Here is a 15,440-nt window from a genome sequence, read left to right on the forward strand (position 1 = left end):
GCGGATTTCACCTAAACGTTCTCTCTTATTTCGTCGCCATCTTTGCTGGTGAGTGTGAGGAATATTCAACAACAATCCGCTTCCATCGGGATCGAAAATAAATCATTTTAAGTTTTGTTAGTACTTACTCTCTTTTGAAATCTCAAACTGTTCGTGACTTCTAAACTTACAAGAATATCACACAGTAATCGAGCGAGCAACAGTTATGATTTCAGCCATCACTTACATACAATTTGAACGTGTCCTTCCAAACCTTCGTCTTTCTTTATTTTTTTGTGTTGTTTTTGCGTTGAAAGTCTGCCGAATGCATCTTTTACAGATTACTCCATAGTCATGGGGAAATTCATCAAGTCTGGCAAAGTTGTGTTGGTTTTAAACGGACGTTATGCAGGCAAAAAGGCTGTCATTGTAAAAAATTACGACGATGGAACCAGCGATAAACCTTACGGTCATGCACTCGTGGCTGGGATTGCTCGCTACCCACTGAAAGTTACAAAGAAAATGGGAAAGAAGAAGACGGCAAAGAGGTCCAGGATAAAGCCTTTTGTAAAAGTTTACAACTACAACCATCTTATGCCCACAAGGTGAGTACTAACCCTCTGCATCCCAGCGTCAGAATGCAAGTTCTACATCCTGTTCTCTATACATTTCCTGTGGTACGCACAAGGAGAATTTGTCTAACAAACAAGAGCTCCTTGAGTTTGCGATCATTTCCACCATTCAGATAACCTTATGTTTGATTCAGGGGTGATATTGCTGTGAGAAGTTAGCTGCCTAAAGGGTTAATTGAAAAGTTACTCAGCTGATACAACACTGTAATTTGCCTGTTACACAAAGTTCCCAGAATTAATGTTGAACCATCTTTGTCATTGTATTGTCAATTTTATTTTTCCTGAGATAGTTTTAAGAAGCAATAATCGACCTTAATCTGCTTCAATCTTTGTCAGTTAATCCTTTAACCCTTAACTCACAAGATCTGATTGTTAATTCTCCCCTGTAGCTGCTACACATTTCCTTGTGAATTAGTTATGAGAACTAGGTGCTAGATCAAGGTAGCAGCTTCTACCTGATAAGTTTGAATATTCTCTTTACCTGTTTGCTGGAGAATGTATGGATATTGTAGGGAGAAGTTTTATGTTAATCACTTCTGGGAGTTAGAGGGTTAACTCCCAAGATCTGAATGTTAATTCTCCCCTTTAGCTGCTTCACATTTCTTTGCAAATTAGCTACAGGTATTTGGTGTTAGATTTGGCTAACTTCTACCAGATAAGTTCAAATACTTTCATAACCTGTTTGCTGGATATTGTGTGGATATTTTAGGGTGATGTAACATATTAATCACTTCAAGGAATTGCAGGCTCAGGGTTGAGCAAGACAAAGTGATATGCCCCTCATTTGATCAGATTTTTTAATATATCTGCAACTCCAAACAGCTTGTGATAACCTTTTTCAGAGTAGGTAAATGGCAAAATTTCAGGTGAGATAAAGCTAGAGGATTGGCCATTGAAACAAGGACTAAATTGGTCTGAGGTTTATTGGGATCAATGGGTTTTATAAGATCCTTGATATGTGGGATTTTAAAGTGAATAGATTTTTTAGTGCCCAATTTTAACCCTTTTGTCAGTTTTGCAAAAACATACTATTTAGGTGGTATTTTCTGTTTGACTCAAGATTGTTTAGAGCATAGTTTAGATGAATTAGGGTTGAAAAAATTTTTAATAACTGGTCCAGAGATTCTTGTGAACTTGTAATTTATTGCCTGCTTTGTAATTACCAGGGTAATAATTTTATCCAACAATTTCAAAACTGTGTATTTCATAATTATAGAGAAATCCTGTCTTTTGTCTGCAGGTACTCAGTCGATGTAAACCTGGACAAGCAGGTGATTAATAAAGATGTGTTCAGAGATCCAGCACTGAAACGCAAAGCCAAAAGGGAAGCCAAAGTGAAATTAGAAGAAAGGTAGATATGCCAGCCTTACTCTGTTTTTGTTTTTGTTGTTGTTGTTTCACATCCATGTGATTGTGGAACCTAGATAGCCATGTTACCAAAAAGGATCCTGGAATATGAATTTGTCAAGAAAAACAAACTCTTTAGGCATGAGAGGTCTAAACTTGCTCATCAGTGATGCCAATAAATTTGTGGTTTTGTGATTTGCTCACATCTCTTGGTCTCTGATGTTTGAAGGGTTGATAGTTGATAGCACTATCCGCTGGATAAATCTCTTTGCAGTGAATAGTGCATTATTGTTTGTTAACTCTTATCCACTTATGCAATTTATCTGTTGGATGGTATTATCCACCCCTTGAACAATGGGGCCGTGGTCTCTTAACCCTCTACACCCTAAAATCAGTATGCATATTCTCCATACTGTTCTATAAACATTTCCTAAGATGCTGACAGGAAGAATTTGTCTAACAATCAAGATTGTCTTAAGTGGGTGATAAGCCCTTTTATTCTCCTGATCTCAATGTTTGATTCAGGGGAGATATGGTAAGGAGAGATTAGATGCCAGTCACTCTTAGGGGTTAAAGGGTTTGACAGTTAATTATTGTTGACCATTTTTTTATTCCTCTCTGTCATTTTGGTTAAGTCTTACTCACTAGCTAGGTGGCTCATTCAGGTTTAGCTTGTCCCAGCTTTCATAAGTGTCTGGTGTTGAATTTCCCCTTACAATATCACCCCTGAATTAAACTTAAAGGTCATGAGCTAAAAGGAATTTATCACCAACTGAAGAAGCTTTTGACTTTGAAACAAATTCTTCTTGTTAACACCTTAGGAAATGTAGAGAGAACAGTATGGAGAATATGCATACTGATATTTGGGTGTAAAGGGTTAAGCAACTACTAGTTTTGGTAATCTCCTGGGATGGGTTACCGGTAAATGGCTGGGTACTCTCAGAATTCTTTTCAGGCTTCCCCAGTTAATTATTCAGGACTCGTTTACAACCCTTGGTTAGAAAAAGAGCTATGAGAGTTGTGGATGTTAACCCAAAAACAAAATCCAATGACCAGCTAAAGCTCAGACCTTCTCATCAAGACTTGAATACACTAGTTGAGTTTATAACTCTTGTTCTTGCCAAGTTTTATTTTAACTTTAATTAAGTAAATTAGGTTTGATTGAGTTGTTATTGTATGATACTCCACTCATGTAAGTACTTTAGTAACAAAATTGTCTCTTTCCAGGTACAAGTCGGGCAAGAACAAATGGTTTTTCCAAAAGCTGAGGTTCTAATCACCAACCTTGTAAAAAAATAATGAAATAAAGACTGAAACACAAATGTCATCTAGTATGGTTCTTTGATCTCAGACAGCTAACCCCAGCACAGATTTAACAATGTACTTCACTATATGGCAACACAGCGGTTACAAATTAGGCATGTGAGAGTGGATCAGTTTTAGCTATCTGCACACCAATTTCCTGTGCAAAATTTCAAAGGAAAACTTGAGAAACAACGGCAGTCCCCAATGCAAAATATGTGAAATGATGGTTGAAACGTTCATAGAAATCTGTGAAAGGGAAAAAAAGTAAGGTAAAGGATAAAAACAGAACTTATTCAAGAGAGGTATCCTGTTGATTTACCATTTTCTTTTGGAGCTTTATTAAAGAAAATAATTTGATTCTGAAATACACAGCCAAAAGGGATCTGCTTGGGCATACCTGACGTGTGTCCGCCGTGTTCGGACAGCCCGTCCCTTGAACTTTCCAAGGGATTTCCCGAAGCAGCTTATCAAGGTGAAGGCTTGGTGTCTAAGCCTTCATGTGCTATTGGAGCGGGAAGGTTAAAGCCAGTCATCCTTAATCTTGTGGTAGTTTCTCGAGGGTTATGCACCTTTGCAGTGATGGATTATAATGCAAGTAGGGAAGATTTTCGGTCATCTTATGACTATTCCTACGAAGGGGGTGTACCTACTGACGATGAAGAGGGCGATGAAGACTTCTCTTCCCGACCCCATGTCAGTAGTCATAGCAGACAGTCTGTGATTTTTCCGGCGAAAAGACGCCGAATGGACGACTCTAGCTTTACACAAACTCATCAAAATGGGCAGTCTTCCACACGGAAGCATTCAACCCAGTTTGAGTCTTGTTTGGGTCACAGTAGAACCATTGTTCATGTTGACATCGACTGTTTTTACGCGCAAGTCGAGATGATCCGGCGACCTGAACTGAGAGACGTACCCCTAGGAATTCAACAGAAACATATCGTGGTCACTTGCAATTATGTCGCTAGGGAAAGAGGGGTGAAAAAACTTGTTTACATCAGCGATGCCAAAAAGACATGTCCTGATCTGGTTTTAGTTAACGGGGAAGATTTGACTAATTACAGGGAGTTTTCTGGACGGGTCCACTCCTTGCTGTCAGAGAGGTTCACACCCCTGGTAGAAAGATTAGGGATGGATGAGAACTTTTTGGATGTGACTGAACTTGTGAAATCACGCGAGTTGGCTTTGCCGTCTGGAAGGAGGGAATATGTCGGGGGTTTGTACGCAAGCAGGGTTGAAAATTGCAAAGATAAGGTTTGACTATTAAACTGTACCATTGCATGCATCGTGAGCTTTTTTGTGCGAGTCTTAAGAGCCAGTTCTGGAAAAAAATGAGCAGCAAAGTTGTGAGGTGTTTGAAGATCTGCACCTAAAACGGGACGTTACAAAGCGATAATTGCAAAACTCCATAAAACGTATTGTAATAAATAATTCTCGATACAAATTAATCAATCAGTATCAAAAATTGATAAAAATCTTTGGCTTAGGTTTTTGTGATTATCAATTTTACCGTTAGAATGAAACCCTTACTTAATTCTGACTTGATTTGATGTAATTTGCTCTCTCAGCCCAGTGAATCAATATTATCAATTTTATCAATCTTGTTATTATTGATATTTATTAAATATTTTAGCTAATTGATCAACAATTATCATGTGATATCAAGTAATTGATGAGTTTGCGATTATTTTTTTATTAATCTTTATTATAATAAATCATTTATTTAATCAATTGATTGTCTATTAATTATGGATTTATTATCTGTCCTAGGACATTACTGCATGTCCTTGTGGTTGCCATGAGAGACTAAGAATTGGATCACTGATTGCAGCAGAGATCAGGCAAGTAATTCTGCGAGAAGTTGGTCTGACTTGTTGTGCAGGAATTGCTCACAACAAACTCCTGGCTAAACTTGTAGGTGCATGGAAAAAACCCAACAAACAGACAACATTACTTCCAGAGGATGCAGGGAGCTTGTTGTCAGGACTGAAAGCAAAGGATATCCCAGGTATTATAGAAGAAAAAGGAATCAGATCACAGAAGACATGAAAATGTGGCAAAAACATTAGTGATACACTGGGCTGCACCCTGTTTGCCACTTTTTTGTTCTTACCACATTTTGATGAAAACTGTGATTTCATAATGAAGAGATGAACAGCAATCTGGAATCTTTTTGTTAACCCTTGGACCCCTAAGAGTGACTAGAATCCTATTTCTCCTCACAATATCACCCCTGAATCAAACATAAGGTCATGAGAATAAAGGAAATGATCACCAACTAAAGATGCTTTAGATTGTTAAACAAATTCTCCTAATCAGCACCTAAAGAAATGTATAGAGAACAGTATGGAGAACATGAGAACTGATCTTAGGGTGCAAAGTGTGAAAGAGATAGCAAATAAAGTGCGTAACATAACAGGGTGCAGTTGTAAACAAAATGGAATGAAAATCCAAGCTTTTCTTTTTGCCAAGTGTTGAACAACTCATAAATTTATACTCAAACAATGAGATTATTTGGTCTCGATTTCTAGGAACGATAGAGTCCATGCTTTGCCCTCATCAACTATCACATGCTAGAAATTTTTAGTTCATGATCTGATCGTTAAATGGAACGGGCCAGCCTTGAGAGGTGGAAAAACTTTGGTAGGCTGAAATGAATTTATGGTGGAGAATGCAGCTTTCTCACATGTCCCTGTGAGTTTGGGTTTACTTTCAATCAACCCTTCACACCCTAAAATCAACTAGCATATTCTCCACACTGTTCTCTTTACATTTCCTAAGGTTCTGATAAGGAGAATTTGATTACAGTCAACAATCAAGAGCTTCTTTAGTTGTTGATCATTTCCTATATTCTCGTGACCTTAATGTGAGATTTAGAGGTGATTTTGTCAGGAGAAATTAGATGCTGGTCACAGAAAAGAGCTAATTTGTTCAGTGTGGCCAGAGCTAATGAGAAAAAAAAAGCTATGTTTCCTCTAGTTTAACATTTTTTATCGCTGTATGATTAATTATCCATTTTTTCTATAATTTTCCTTACTGTTGACTCTATATCATTGTGTTTCAAGAAAAGAGCTAATCAGGGAACAAAAAAACTAAACCAGAACAAGAAATGAAGCTTTGAAAGAATTAGTAATACACTGTGAAATCTGCCACTTCAATCCACTGATCTCTCTAAAATAGCAGATAACAGCAGTAAAATTTACTGCCTGTAGTACTTCTTACTAAAATCTCTTGGAATTCTTGAAAATTCAGCATGTAAAAGGATTGCTCAACTACCAGTTTTAAAATTTATTTTACTTGTTGTACTGTGTAATCTCAACTTATACAGAAAAGAATGCCATTTGTGAATTTCTGTTTCAGTTATGTAAACCTGATTTCACTTTATTTTGTTTTATGTAGGTATTGGACACAGCACAGCCAAAAAACTTCAAACAATTAACATTTCATCTGTTACTGACCTACTTTCATGTCCCAGTCAAGTCTTAGAAAAGGAATTTGGCCATTCACTGGCAGATCTGATGATCAAACTCTGCAATGGGATTGATGAGAGCAAAGTTACTCCCTCTCGAGAATTTAAAACAATAACGGATGAGGACTCTTTTAAATGTTGTTCAACACTCGAGGATGCAACAAAGAGGCTCAGGGGTCTTGTCAAAGGGATACTTCCAAGAATTTCTTCCAGTACTACATTACCTCAAACTGTGAGAGTCTCCATTCGAAGAAGAGGTGAAAAGTCACACAAAAGAGAGAGTCGTCAGAGTGCTTTACCACAAGCAATTTGTTTTGCTGACGAGGAAAAAGCAGGAGATCTTCTCTTCGAAGTTTGTGTCTCATTGTTTAAGAAAGTTGTGGATGTTAGTAAACCATTTCACCTGAGTCTTCTAGGAATTTCATTAACAAACTTTTACAAACCATCTAGTGGTCAAGCCAAAGAAATCTCAAACTTTTTTCAAAAGTCTTGCAGCAAACATGCAAATCTGACATCTGTCACATCATGTAGTAGTTTGGAATCAAAGGGCAATTATCTCTTTGAAAGAGAAGACTGGGAAGCTTTGCCCAAGAGCTGTGAAGATAAATTATCGGATCAAAGAACAAGTAAGGTTGGCACAACCAAAACTAAGGACTGGAAACCAGTGAGGAGCTCTAAAATAACTAAACAGCATACCCAGCCAAAGGGAATAAACGTTGATGGGGCTACCAAGGATGTGAGTCAAACAGCTATCATTTGCCCCAGCGGCATAGACCCTGCAGTTTTTGCTGAGTTGCCTGTGGAGCTGCAGAGGGAGTTGCAGGCACAATGGCCACAGTCAGCCCAGGAAACAGCGAATACCAAGAGGGTTACTGTAAAGGAGAAAAAAAGTGCTGGAATTCAAAGATACTTTACTAGAGAAGGTGTAAACGATGACTCTGGAACACCTAAATAAAAGAGGCTTTCCAATTACACAGACATGTACCAATCTTGAAATTCAACACTAATCCCAACAACTCAGATTCCTGCCAATTGGAGCTTGTTTTTCAGGAGTTTGAGTCAGTGGGGTTCTACTGTTTCTTGTTTCTGAAGAAACACAATCTACCTAAACCAATAGAATTACATGGCAGAGAGTAGGGAAAATTACTTATTAAATCTTAGGAGTGAAAGCATTTAGTCTCCTTACTAATTTCAACACATTAAGAATATTAGGGCAAAGCATTTAAGAGTTGAATCAAATATCTGTCAGTTGACAGTTTTCTTTATTATCATCAACTTTCTGCTTTCCATTGTGCTATTGGAAGTACAAGTTACTCCTTGGTTACTTCTGTAGGTTAATGCCTTGACTCTCAAAAGTGATTAACATGTAACTTCTCCCTGTAACATCCTTAGATTACCCAGTGAACAGGCAACGAGAATACTCAGTTATCTTGATTTCATTCCAAATTCTTGTAACTAATTTACAAGAAAATGTGAGGCTGCTAGAAGGGAGAATTTACCATCAGATCTAAGGAATGTAATGTTCAATCTAACGAGGAGAAACTTACCCAAATTTATGATTAATGTGAACGCAACAAATTCCTAGAATTTAAACAAAGTAACAAGTAAACAGTAACAAAGTGCAAGCTTGTTGTGCAATAATCTTTTAAGCACTGTGGTACAATGGAGCAGATAATTTTCCAGTAGTAATTTTTTAAATTTTACCACACCATTGTCCAGTTGAGGCCCAGGTGGCATCACATAATCATTTTTAGTAATATTGAAAAAGGGTTCTTTACAACATAGGCTAGTTTGCAAATTCAAATCGTACGACTTTGATCATTTCATCAAAACTGGAATAATTTTCGATAAATAAGGACTTCTCTTGCAAGTGGTTTGAAGAGAAGTTTAGATTCGCCATCGCCTTCTATCTTCAATTACTTTCCTGTGAAAAATGGTCGTAAATTTGTATTCATCTCGATTACCCTGTTGATATCCTTCCATGAAACCCAAGATCGGCGATTCCGAACGTTGGCTAGAAAAGAGTCACCTAGCTGGGAATTACATACTCGTGTTGCTGTATTAGTTTAAAGTAAAAAATTTAAACATCAACGGCGACAAGGGGAAATATAAAAGCATGTCAAGTCGCCAAATGTCTGAAGCTTTACAAACGAATTGAAAACCAACACACTGAGACCCAGTTTTGCGGCCAACAATTTCGCAATCTTCATCAGAGTTCAGGAATATTGTCGTGGTATGTTTACACAAAAGTGATTTCAAAGGTCATTCCCGATAGATCTATTCCTTTGTGCACTAGCTTGAACTGAAATAGAAAACTAAAGTCAGTTGACGCAGTAAACAAACTTTAATTCACTTCCATACACAACATCGTATCATCCCTCGTTAGGAACAGATAAACACACTTCAATTTCTCTGGACGGTTTCGAATCGCCTAGCTATTTAAATACAAATACTTGTTTAGCATCGCATAGTTCAACTGCTTGTGAAGTATAACTGAAATTCAACCAACAATGTACAGAGGGAAAGGTAAATACGTAACAACCTATACTATTTCTAAATCGTCCAAAATCCGTTTGACTAGAATTTGAAAGAATATGTCTGTATCATTATCTCCTGTCCAGTATACACAGATAATCACCCAGTCGTTTGGTTCCAGGCATAAAGAGCGGACTTGCACTGACAAATTGTAACGATTTCATTCTCCGTCTCTATCATCCTGTTCCGACTGCCACAGTGTTAAATTGTCACGAAGGAGTTGCATTATCAACGTGCTGTCCTTGTAAGTATCTTCTGCTACACTGTCTAGTTCTCCTATCGCTTCATCGAACGCAGATTTTGCCAACTTACAGGCTTCCTCAGGGTCGTTTTGGATTTCGTAGTAGAACACTGAGTAATTCAGCGCCAAGCCAAGCCGTATGGGATGAGTGGGACTCAAGCCCGCTTTAGCCTTCTCCTGAGCCAACTTGTAAGCGTCGTTCGATTTTCCCCCAACTGCTTCCCTCTCCTCATCTTTTTCAATCTCAACCAGGTAGCGATAGTAATCGCCCTTCATCTTCAGGTAAAACACATTCGCCTCTAACTGCGCCGTACTAGTTCCTTCTTCTTCTTTGGGAAGGAGGTAACGATCGATCAACTCTAGAACTTCATTACACATTTCTTTCAATTCACCTTCAATCTTCTGACGGTACTCTTCGGCGAATTGGTATTTTCCCTCGTTTTCCGGTTTATCCTTGTCTGATTTCTGCTCTATGCTTGAAATAATTCGCCACGCAGATCGCCGTGCACCGACCACGTTCTTATAAGCAACCGACAGCAGATTTCTCTCCTCATGATTTAGCGCCTTATCTCCCATTTCTTCCACTACTTTTTTCATGGCCGTTACCATGTCTTCATAACGCTCAGCTTGCTCTGCTATTTTTGCCCGGTAAATATTTTCTTCTATCAGATTCATCTTGACTTCACAATTTAAAATGCTACAACCCACCCAGAACGAAACCTCTCAAACAAATTTCAATTGACGCTGTAAAATTGCAGGGAGCTGCCTTCTTTCTCTTCCTTGGTCACGTGTCTCAGCTGAAGTTTTGCGTGATTTCTGCCAATCAACATCGCCAGTAACATCCGGGAGGTTTTTTAACCGGGAATGCATAGAAATGGGTGTTGGACGATACCTGTGAAAATATACAAGAATCGCATACTATCTACAGCAGATACGGAAAATTTATCGACAAATGATCAACACGCGCAGCAAATTAAGAAAAAAATCTGCCCTCGCTTTCCCGAAACCCGCTCTTCGTCCCATGAGTTTATAGCTAGTAGTTTCGCTGTGACAAGTCACACTCGCGCGTCACACACGTGTGACGATCGCGTGACTTTTCAAACAGTCTCGCGTGTTGTCCTCGCATGACATGTCCTCAATATATTTGAAGAAGTTTACGAAGCAAATTCAAGCAAATCCGGGTTTTATTTCCCTAAATAAAATATCTGTATAAGACAGAGGGCACTCACCAGTTTTTGCCACCTAGATATTGTAGGTTGTTTGCTTAGAAAAAGGTTCAGAAAGGATAAGTCACATGCACCCCAGGACCCCCCCCCTCCCCCCTAGCTACACCCTTGCACTCCTACCAAATTGAAGCTTATACATCAATCAATTCAAAGCTTCAACATTCCTCCCTTGGCATTGAAACTTTTGAAGACTGGTTCGTTAAAATTCCTGTCCCCTTTCCAGGCCAAAATTGCATTTAAATACCTCATATTATTTGAATGATTCTAAGTGTAGCTAATGAATGTTGTACCATTGAGCAAAGTCAAATTTGGGGCTGCTGTTGGTCTTTTTGCTTTTAAGCATCATTCTTGAAACAAAAAAATTTCTTCTAGGCCATTTTCTTATAAAAATTTACTTTTTACCTTTGAACTCCAACATATCTTAAGTTAAAATGCCTGTATTGCACTCATCCAAATTCACCACCCCATTCAAACGTGGTTTTAAAATTCCCAACCCCTGACAACGGTCAAATGCCCATGGGGGGGGGAAGGGAATGTTGAAGCTTCAAATTGATCTGCACAGCACATAAATATAACTCAAGGGTATCAAAGTCAGCATGCATCATTCTCTATTTTCATTGTTAGGCTCAGATAAGTTATTCTGGCATAATTTTAGGTATAATGTTGGTCAGAGCATCAAGCATGATGCCAGAATAATGACTAAAGTTATTGAGTATAAATGAGTTAGACTGCCTTTCAAGTACTTTTACAATGGAGTTTTTGGATTCATTTTCAGCATATTGGTCTCAAATGCCATTTCTTGTACTTTCCTGTAATTTTCTTGCCCAGGTTACTTCAATTAAAGGCCTGGTTAACACCTCATGTACTCAGCAAGAGATAACAAGGGGTAAATATGTGTGGCCTGAGAATTTGGTTTCATATAATGTTTTCCTTGAAGTGCAGAAAGCGTTTCGTCCAACGCTAGTTTAACTTGTCAACAGCGGGGAGGGAGAGGGGAGGTTTAAATGGCTCTTAACCCTTGCATCAGCATGCATATTCTCCAAACTGACTCAATAAATTCCTTTAGGTGCTGATAAGGAGAATTGGTTAAACAATCAACAGCCTCTTTATTTTCATGACCTTTATGTATGCTTCTGGGGTGATAGTGTAAGGAGATATTAGTTACTAGTCACTCTAAGGGGTCAAAGGGTTACACTGTTGACCCTGTAACTCCTTTGAGTGACCAAGATGGAATTTCTCCTTAGCATTTCATTACAATTTCAAGTAGACAAGTAATGGGAGTAAAAAGAAATATCAATTAGGAGATTATTAATTGATCCTATGCCAAATTCCCCGAATCAACATCATAAGAGTTGTACAGCAGACAGTATGGAGAATTACTGATGAGATCTTGGGAGTGAAAGGGTTCAGTTCAGTTAGTCATAATCATGAGCATAGTGCATGCTTTCAGGGACAACACTTGGAAGCATAATGCTCGAATTTTCAAGCAAAATATATATGATCCTACTCTTAGTCATGTTTCTATACTTGCAACATGGGAAAGAAAGTGATTGAGGTCAGATAAACTGGAAAAAAGGAAGCTGCTCAAATGCCATTTGATCACACAATGTATAATATAATTCCTAATAATGCTACCTAAATTACATAATTAATTATTTGGCAATTTTCTCACAATTAGGTAATATTCAATTAAAAAAAAAAAGTATCAGAGTGGTTATTCTTATGTAATTCACAGCCAAACTAACATTGATTATAGCAGTCACATTTTCAGAAATTACAGATCAGTAAAAAAATCAACTCTGATTTTCAGTGGTCAAAAAAACTGAATGACCCTGCTCTGAATCACTACCTGATAAATCATATCAAAAATGGAGAAAAAAAGCTTGGTTGGTAGTACAGTTAACTCTGTCCTCATCACTACCACTATGTTGATCACTACCATATGAAAAAAAAAACCTAGCAGATTTAAGCCATGAGTCTCTCAGGAGAAGAGAGCAAAAAATTCCCTCCATTAAACAAAATCCACTAACAACAAATTCACTGTTCATGCTGGCAAGTCACCTTGCCATAGTGGTCAACAGTTTCACAGAAATAAAGTAGAGAAAAAAATTACCGGAAAAAATATTCATTCACCCTGAGTACACGAAAAATTATCCAACAGTAAAGTGCTTATGTTATACTATCAACTAAGTGCTCAGAATTAAACGTCAATATAAACAAGCACGATATTTCACCTTAATTATATATTACCATTAAATAGCGCTTCCTAGTGACATACCACGAAACTTTTCAGAGTCACACTTTAATTAATCTATAATGTATTCCATTCTTTAGTAAGTATGCCTAATGTGAGCAGCATCGGAGATCTAGGACTTAGACAAACAACAAAGTGTAGCACATTAAAGAATTGAATCGTAATTGACTTTGAATTAACTTTACAATTTTTTTATAATGTTATATGCAAACAAGATTACACTATACACCATAAGAACGTTGCTTTCTTGACGTATAATTCACATATTTCTGTCTTAATATTAGCTGAGATGGCATTCACCGTTAATTATGTAAAAGCTTTGAAAACTTCCAGAGGTCTATCTTGCGCTACACCAAATCAATGACATCTAAACATGAGTGAAGGAACTGGTCAGGAAAGAACCAGTAAGCAAAAGTATTGATTTCCGTCACCGCTTCTATCGACTCTTAATTAGTAAGTGAATATTCTTTCCAATGAAAACCACTCAGTCATTCTCAGCGCTGAGTTTGTAGTCTAAAGTACACAAACGCTTCCAAACTCCTTTATCAATCGTCTCCCTGTTGCTCGCCATCTTCTTCTGACTGCCACAGAGTTAGATTATCGCGGAGAAGTTGCATTATCAGGGTGCTGTCTTTGTAAGAATCTTCTTTTGCGTCGTCCAGTTTAGCTATCGCATCGTCGAAGGCTGTTTTTGCCAGCTCGCATGCCTTTGAGGAGTTGTTTTCGATCTCGTAGTAGAACACAGAGAAATTCAGCGCCAATCCAAGGCGGATGGGGTTCGTTTCTGACAAAGATTTTTTACTCTCCTCATTAGCTTGTTCATAAGCTTTTTTAGATTCTTCGCTCAGCGTCTTCCTATCATCTGAATCATTATCCTCGATCTCCACAAGGTAGCGATAGTAATCTCCTTGCATCTTGTAGTAGAAAACTTTAGCTTCTTCTTGGTTCGTAGCATCTTCCACCACAGCCAGTAGATTTTTGATCAATTTAAGGACTTCGTTGCACTTTTCCTTCAGTTCACCTTCCACGGTCTGCTTATAACTCTTCGCAATTCCCTTTTTAACTTCGTCACCCTCTGCCTTATCCTCTAAGTTCGAAATAATTCGCCAGGCAGACCTTCTTGCTCCTACCACGTTCTTGTAAGCCACTGAAAGTAGATTTCTCTGTTCGTCAGAAAGGACCTCCTTAGTTGATTCCACTAATTTTGTCATATATGTAACCATATCATCATAACGCTCAGCTTGTTCAGCCAGCTTGGCCTTCGCAACTAAATCGGCAGGGCTCGACATGGCGTCCAATTCACGGTAACAATAATAACTATAACAAGCACACTCGAAACCTTCTACAAGCAGATGGACGCCTTTCGATCGATGGGAGCTGTCTTCCCTCTACAGATTAATGCACGGTTTTCCACCAATCATGATCGTAGTTGGCATCCGGGAAACTTTCTAACCGGGAAGTGGTAAGCATGACGTAATTATGAAAAATTGCTCTCACTTCATTTCTTCGGAATTCTGCTTTCTTCTTTCTTGACACGTACACTTTTCTCGAATATGGTGTCCATTATCATATGGAGACTACTATATTCATTGATGCACCTGCCAACGTTCCTTCCAACTCTTTTTGAGTCAGTGACAAAAAATATTGATGAGTGCAATTCAAAAAGCCCATATGACGACTAGCGAAGAATTACTAGAAGTCTCTGAGTTGTTCGAAGGCGTGTCGAAGACTTTCCGAATCAGTCTCCGGCCGGAGCTATCGTAACTTCCGGAAAACATACACTTTTCTTTTCTCACTTATGTTGAATCAATCTCACCTTATGTTTTTTCAAAATTGCTCACAGAAAAAAATAGCGAAGAAAATAAAACCTCGTTCCGGAAATGGGAAAGCTTGATGTATGTCCTCTTATAGGTAATGAGGTGCATGCATCCAAGATTAAAAAGGATTTCTAGGGAAATATTAATGAAAAGTATAATGTATGTGCTATGAATGACCAAGAAATCAAATATCTGGTTTTTTTTCTGAGTATTGTTCTTCTGCTGGTACGTAATATCGCATAAATTTTTCTCAGCCAAACATTGAGGCCATTCCGAACTACAAAAATCTTTTTTCCTCAGAAGCACAAAAATTGTCGTTGCGTAGATGAAAACTCCGGAAAAAATTTCCTAGCTTCGGTTAACCCTTTTACTATCAGATCAAATTTGTAATTCTCCTTACTGTTAGCCATACAATTCGTATAATGGTAGTTCAAAGAATTTAGTATTGGATCTACTAATTATCCCCAAATTGATATTTTTCTTTATTCTCATCACTTATCTCGGGTTGATATTGTATTGATATTGTAAGGAGAAATTCTCTCTTGGTCACTTATGGGAGTTAATGGGTTAAGCGGGTAAAGCGCTTACATTTCTAATCCACGCATGAACAAGGGGGCTCGCGAAAAATGATGTTC

At 38.0% G+C, this 15,440-nt stretch overlaps 3 protein-coding genes and 1 pseudogene across 3 annotated transcripts; 2 read left to right on the forward strand and 2 right to left on the reverse strand.

Annotated features, from left to right (window-relative positions):
- LOC131776148 (large ribosomal subunit protein eL27) lies at positions 1-3,280 on the forward strand. The gene is made up of 4 exons (XM_059092297.2): positions 1-48; positions 320-584; positions 1,852-1,962; positions 3,186-3,280. Exons 2-4 carry the CDS (start codon positions 334-336, stop codon positions 3,232-3,234), a joined length of 411 nt encoding a protein of 136 aa, XP_058948280.1. The 5' UTR covers positions 1-48; positions 320-333; the 3' UTR covers positions 3,235-3,280.
- Positions 3,281-3,775: 495 nt separating this feature from the next.
- LOC131776166 (DNA polymerase iota) lies at positions 3,776-8,157 on the forward strand. The gene is made up of 3 exons (XM_059092326.2): positions 3,776-4,517; positions 5,034-5,271; positions 6,663-8,157. The coding sequence occupies exons 1-3, from the start codon at positions 3,843-3,845 to the stop codon at positions 7,685-7,687; spliced, it is 1,938 nt and encodes a 645-aa protein (XP_058948309.2). The 5' UTR covers positions 3,776-3,842; the 3' UTR covers positions 7,688-8,157.
- Positions 8,158-9,057: 900 nt separating this feature from the next.
- On the reverse strand, positions 9,058-10,284 carry LOC131776134 (14-3-3 protein beta/alpha-A-like). The gene has a single exon (XM_059092275.2). It carries the CDS (start codon positions 10,181-10,183, stop codon positions 9,428-9,430), a length of 756 nt encoding a protein of 251 aa, XP_058948258.1. The 5' UTR covers positions 10,184-10,284; the 3' UTR covers positions 9,058-9,427.
- A 2,155-nt stretch (positions 10,285-12,439) lies between these two features.
- On the reverse strand, positions 12,440-14,376 carry LOC131776130 (14-3-3 protein beta/alpha-B pseudogene; annotated as a pseudogene).
- Positions 14,377-15,440: the final 1,064 nt, after the last annotated feature.

This window comes from Pocillopora verrucosa, chromosome 10 (assembly GCF_036669915.1).
Source record: "Pocillopora verrucosa isolate sample1 chromosome 10, ASM3666991v2, whole genome shotgun sequence".
NCBI lineage: Eukaryota > Metazoa > Cnidaria > Anthozoa > Scleractinia > Pocilloporidae > Pocillopora > Pocillopora verrucosa.

Coding starts and splice junctions, on each gene's coding strand:
- LOC131776148 (XM_059092297.2), top strand. CDS start 334: ATGGGGAAATTCATCAAGTCTGGCAAAGTTGTGTTGGTTTTAAACGGA. Junction 585..1,851: donor AACCATCTTATGCCCACAAG/GTGAGTACTAAC, acceptor TTTTGTCTGCAG/GTACTCAGTCGATGTAAACC. Junction 1,963..3,185: donor AAAGTGAAATTAGAAGAAAG/GTAGATATGCCA, acceptor GTCTCTTTCCAG/GTACAAGTCGGGCAAGAACA.
- LOC131776166 (XM_059092326.2), top strand. CDS start 3,843: ATGGATTATAATGCAAGTAGGGAAGATTTTCGGTCATCTTATGACTAT. Junction 4,518..5,033: donor TTGAAAATTGCAAAGATAAG/GTTTGACTATTA, acceptor TATCTGTCCTAG/GACATTACTGCATGTCCTTG. Junction 5,272..6,662: donor GAAAGCAAAGGATATCCCAG/GTATTATAGAAG, acceptor TGTTTTATGTAG/GTATTGGACACAGCACAGCC.
- LOC131776134 (XM_059092275.2), bottom strand. CDS start 10,183: ATGAATCTGATAGAAGAAAATATTTACCGGGCAAAAATAGCAGAGCAA.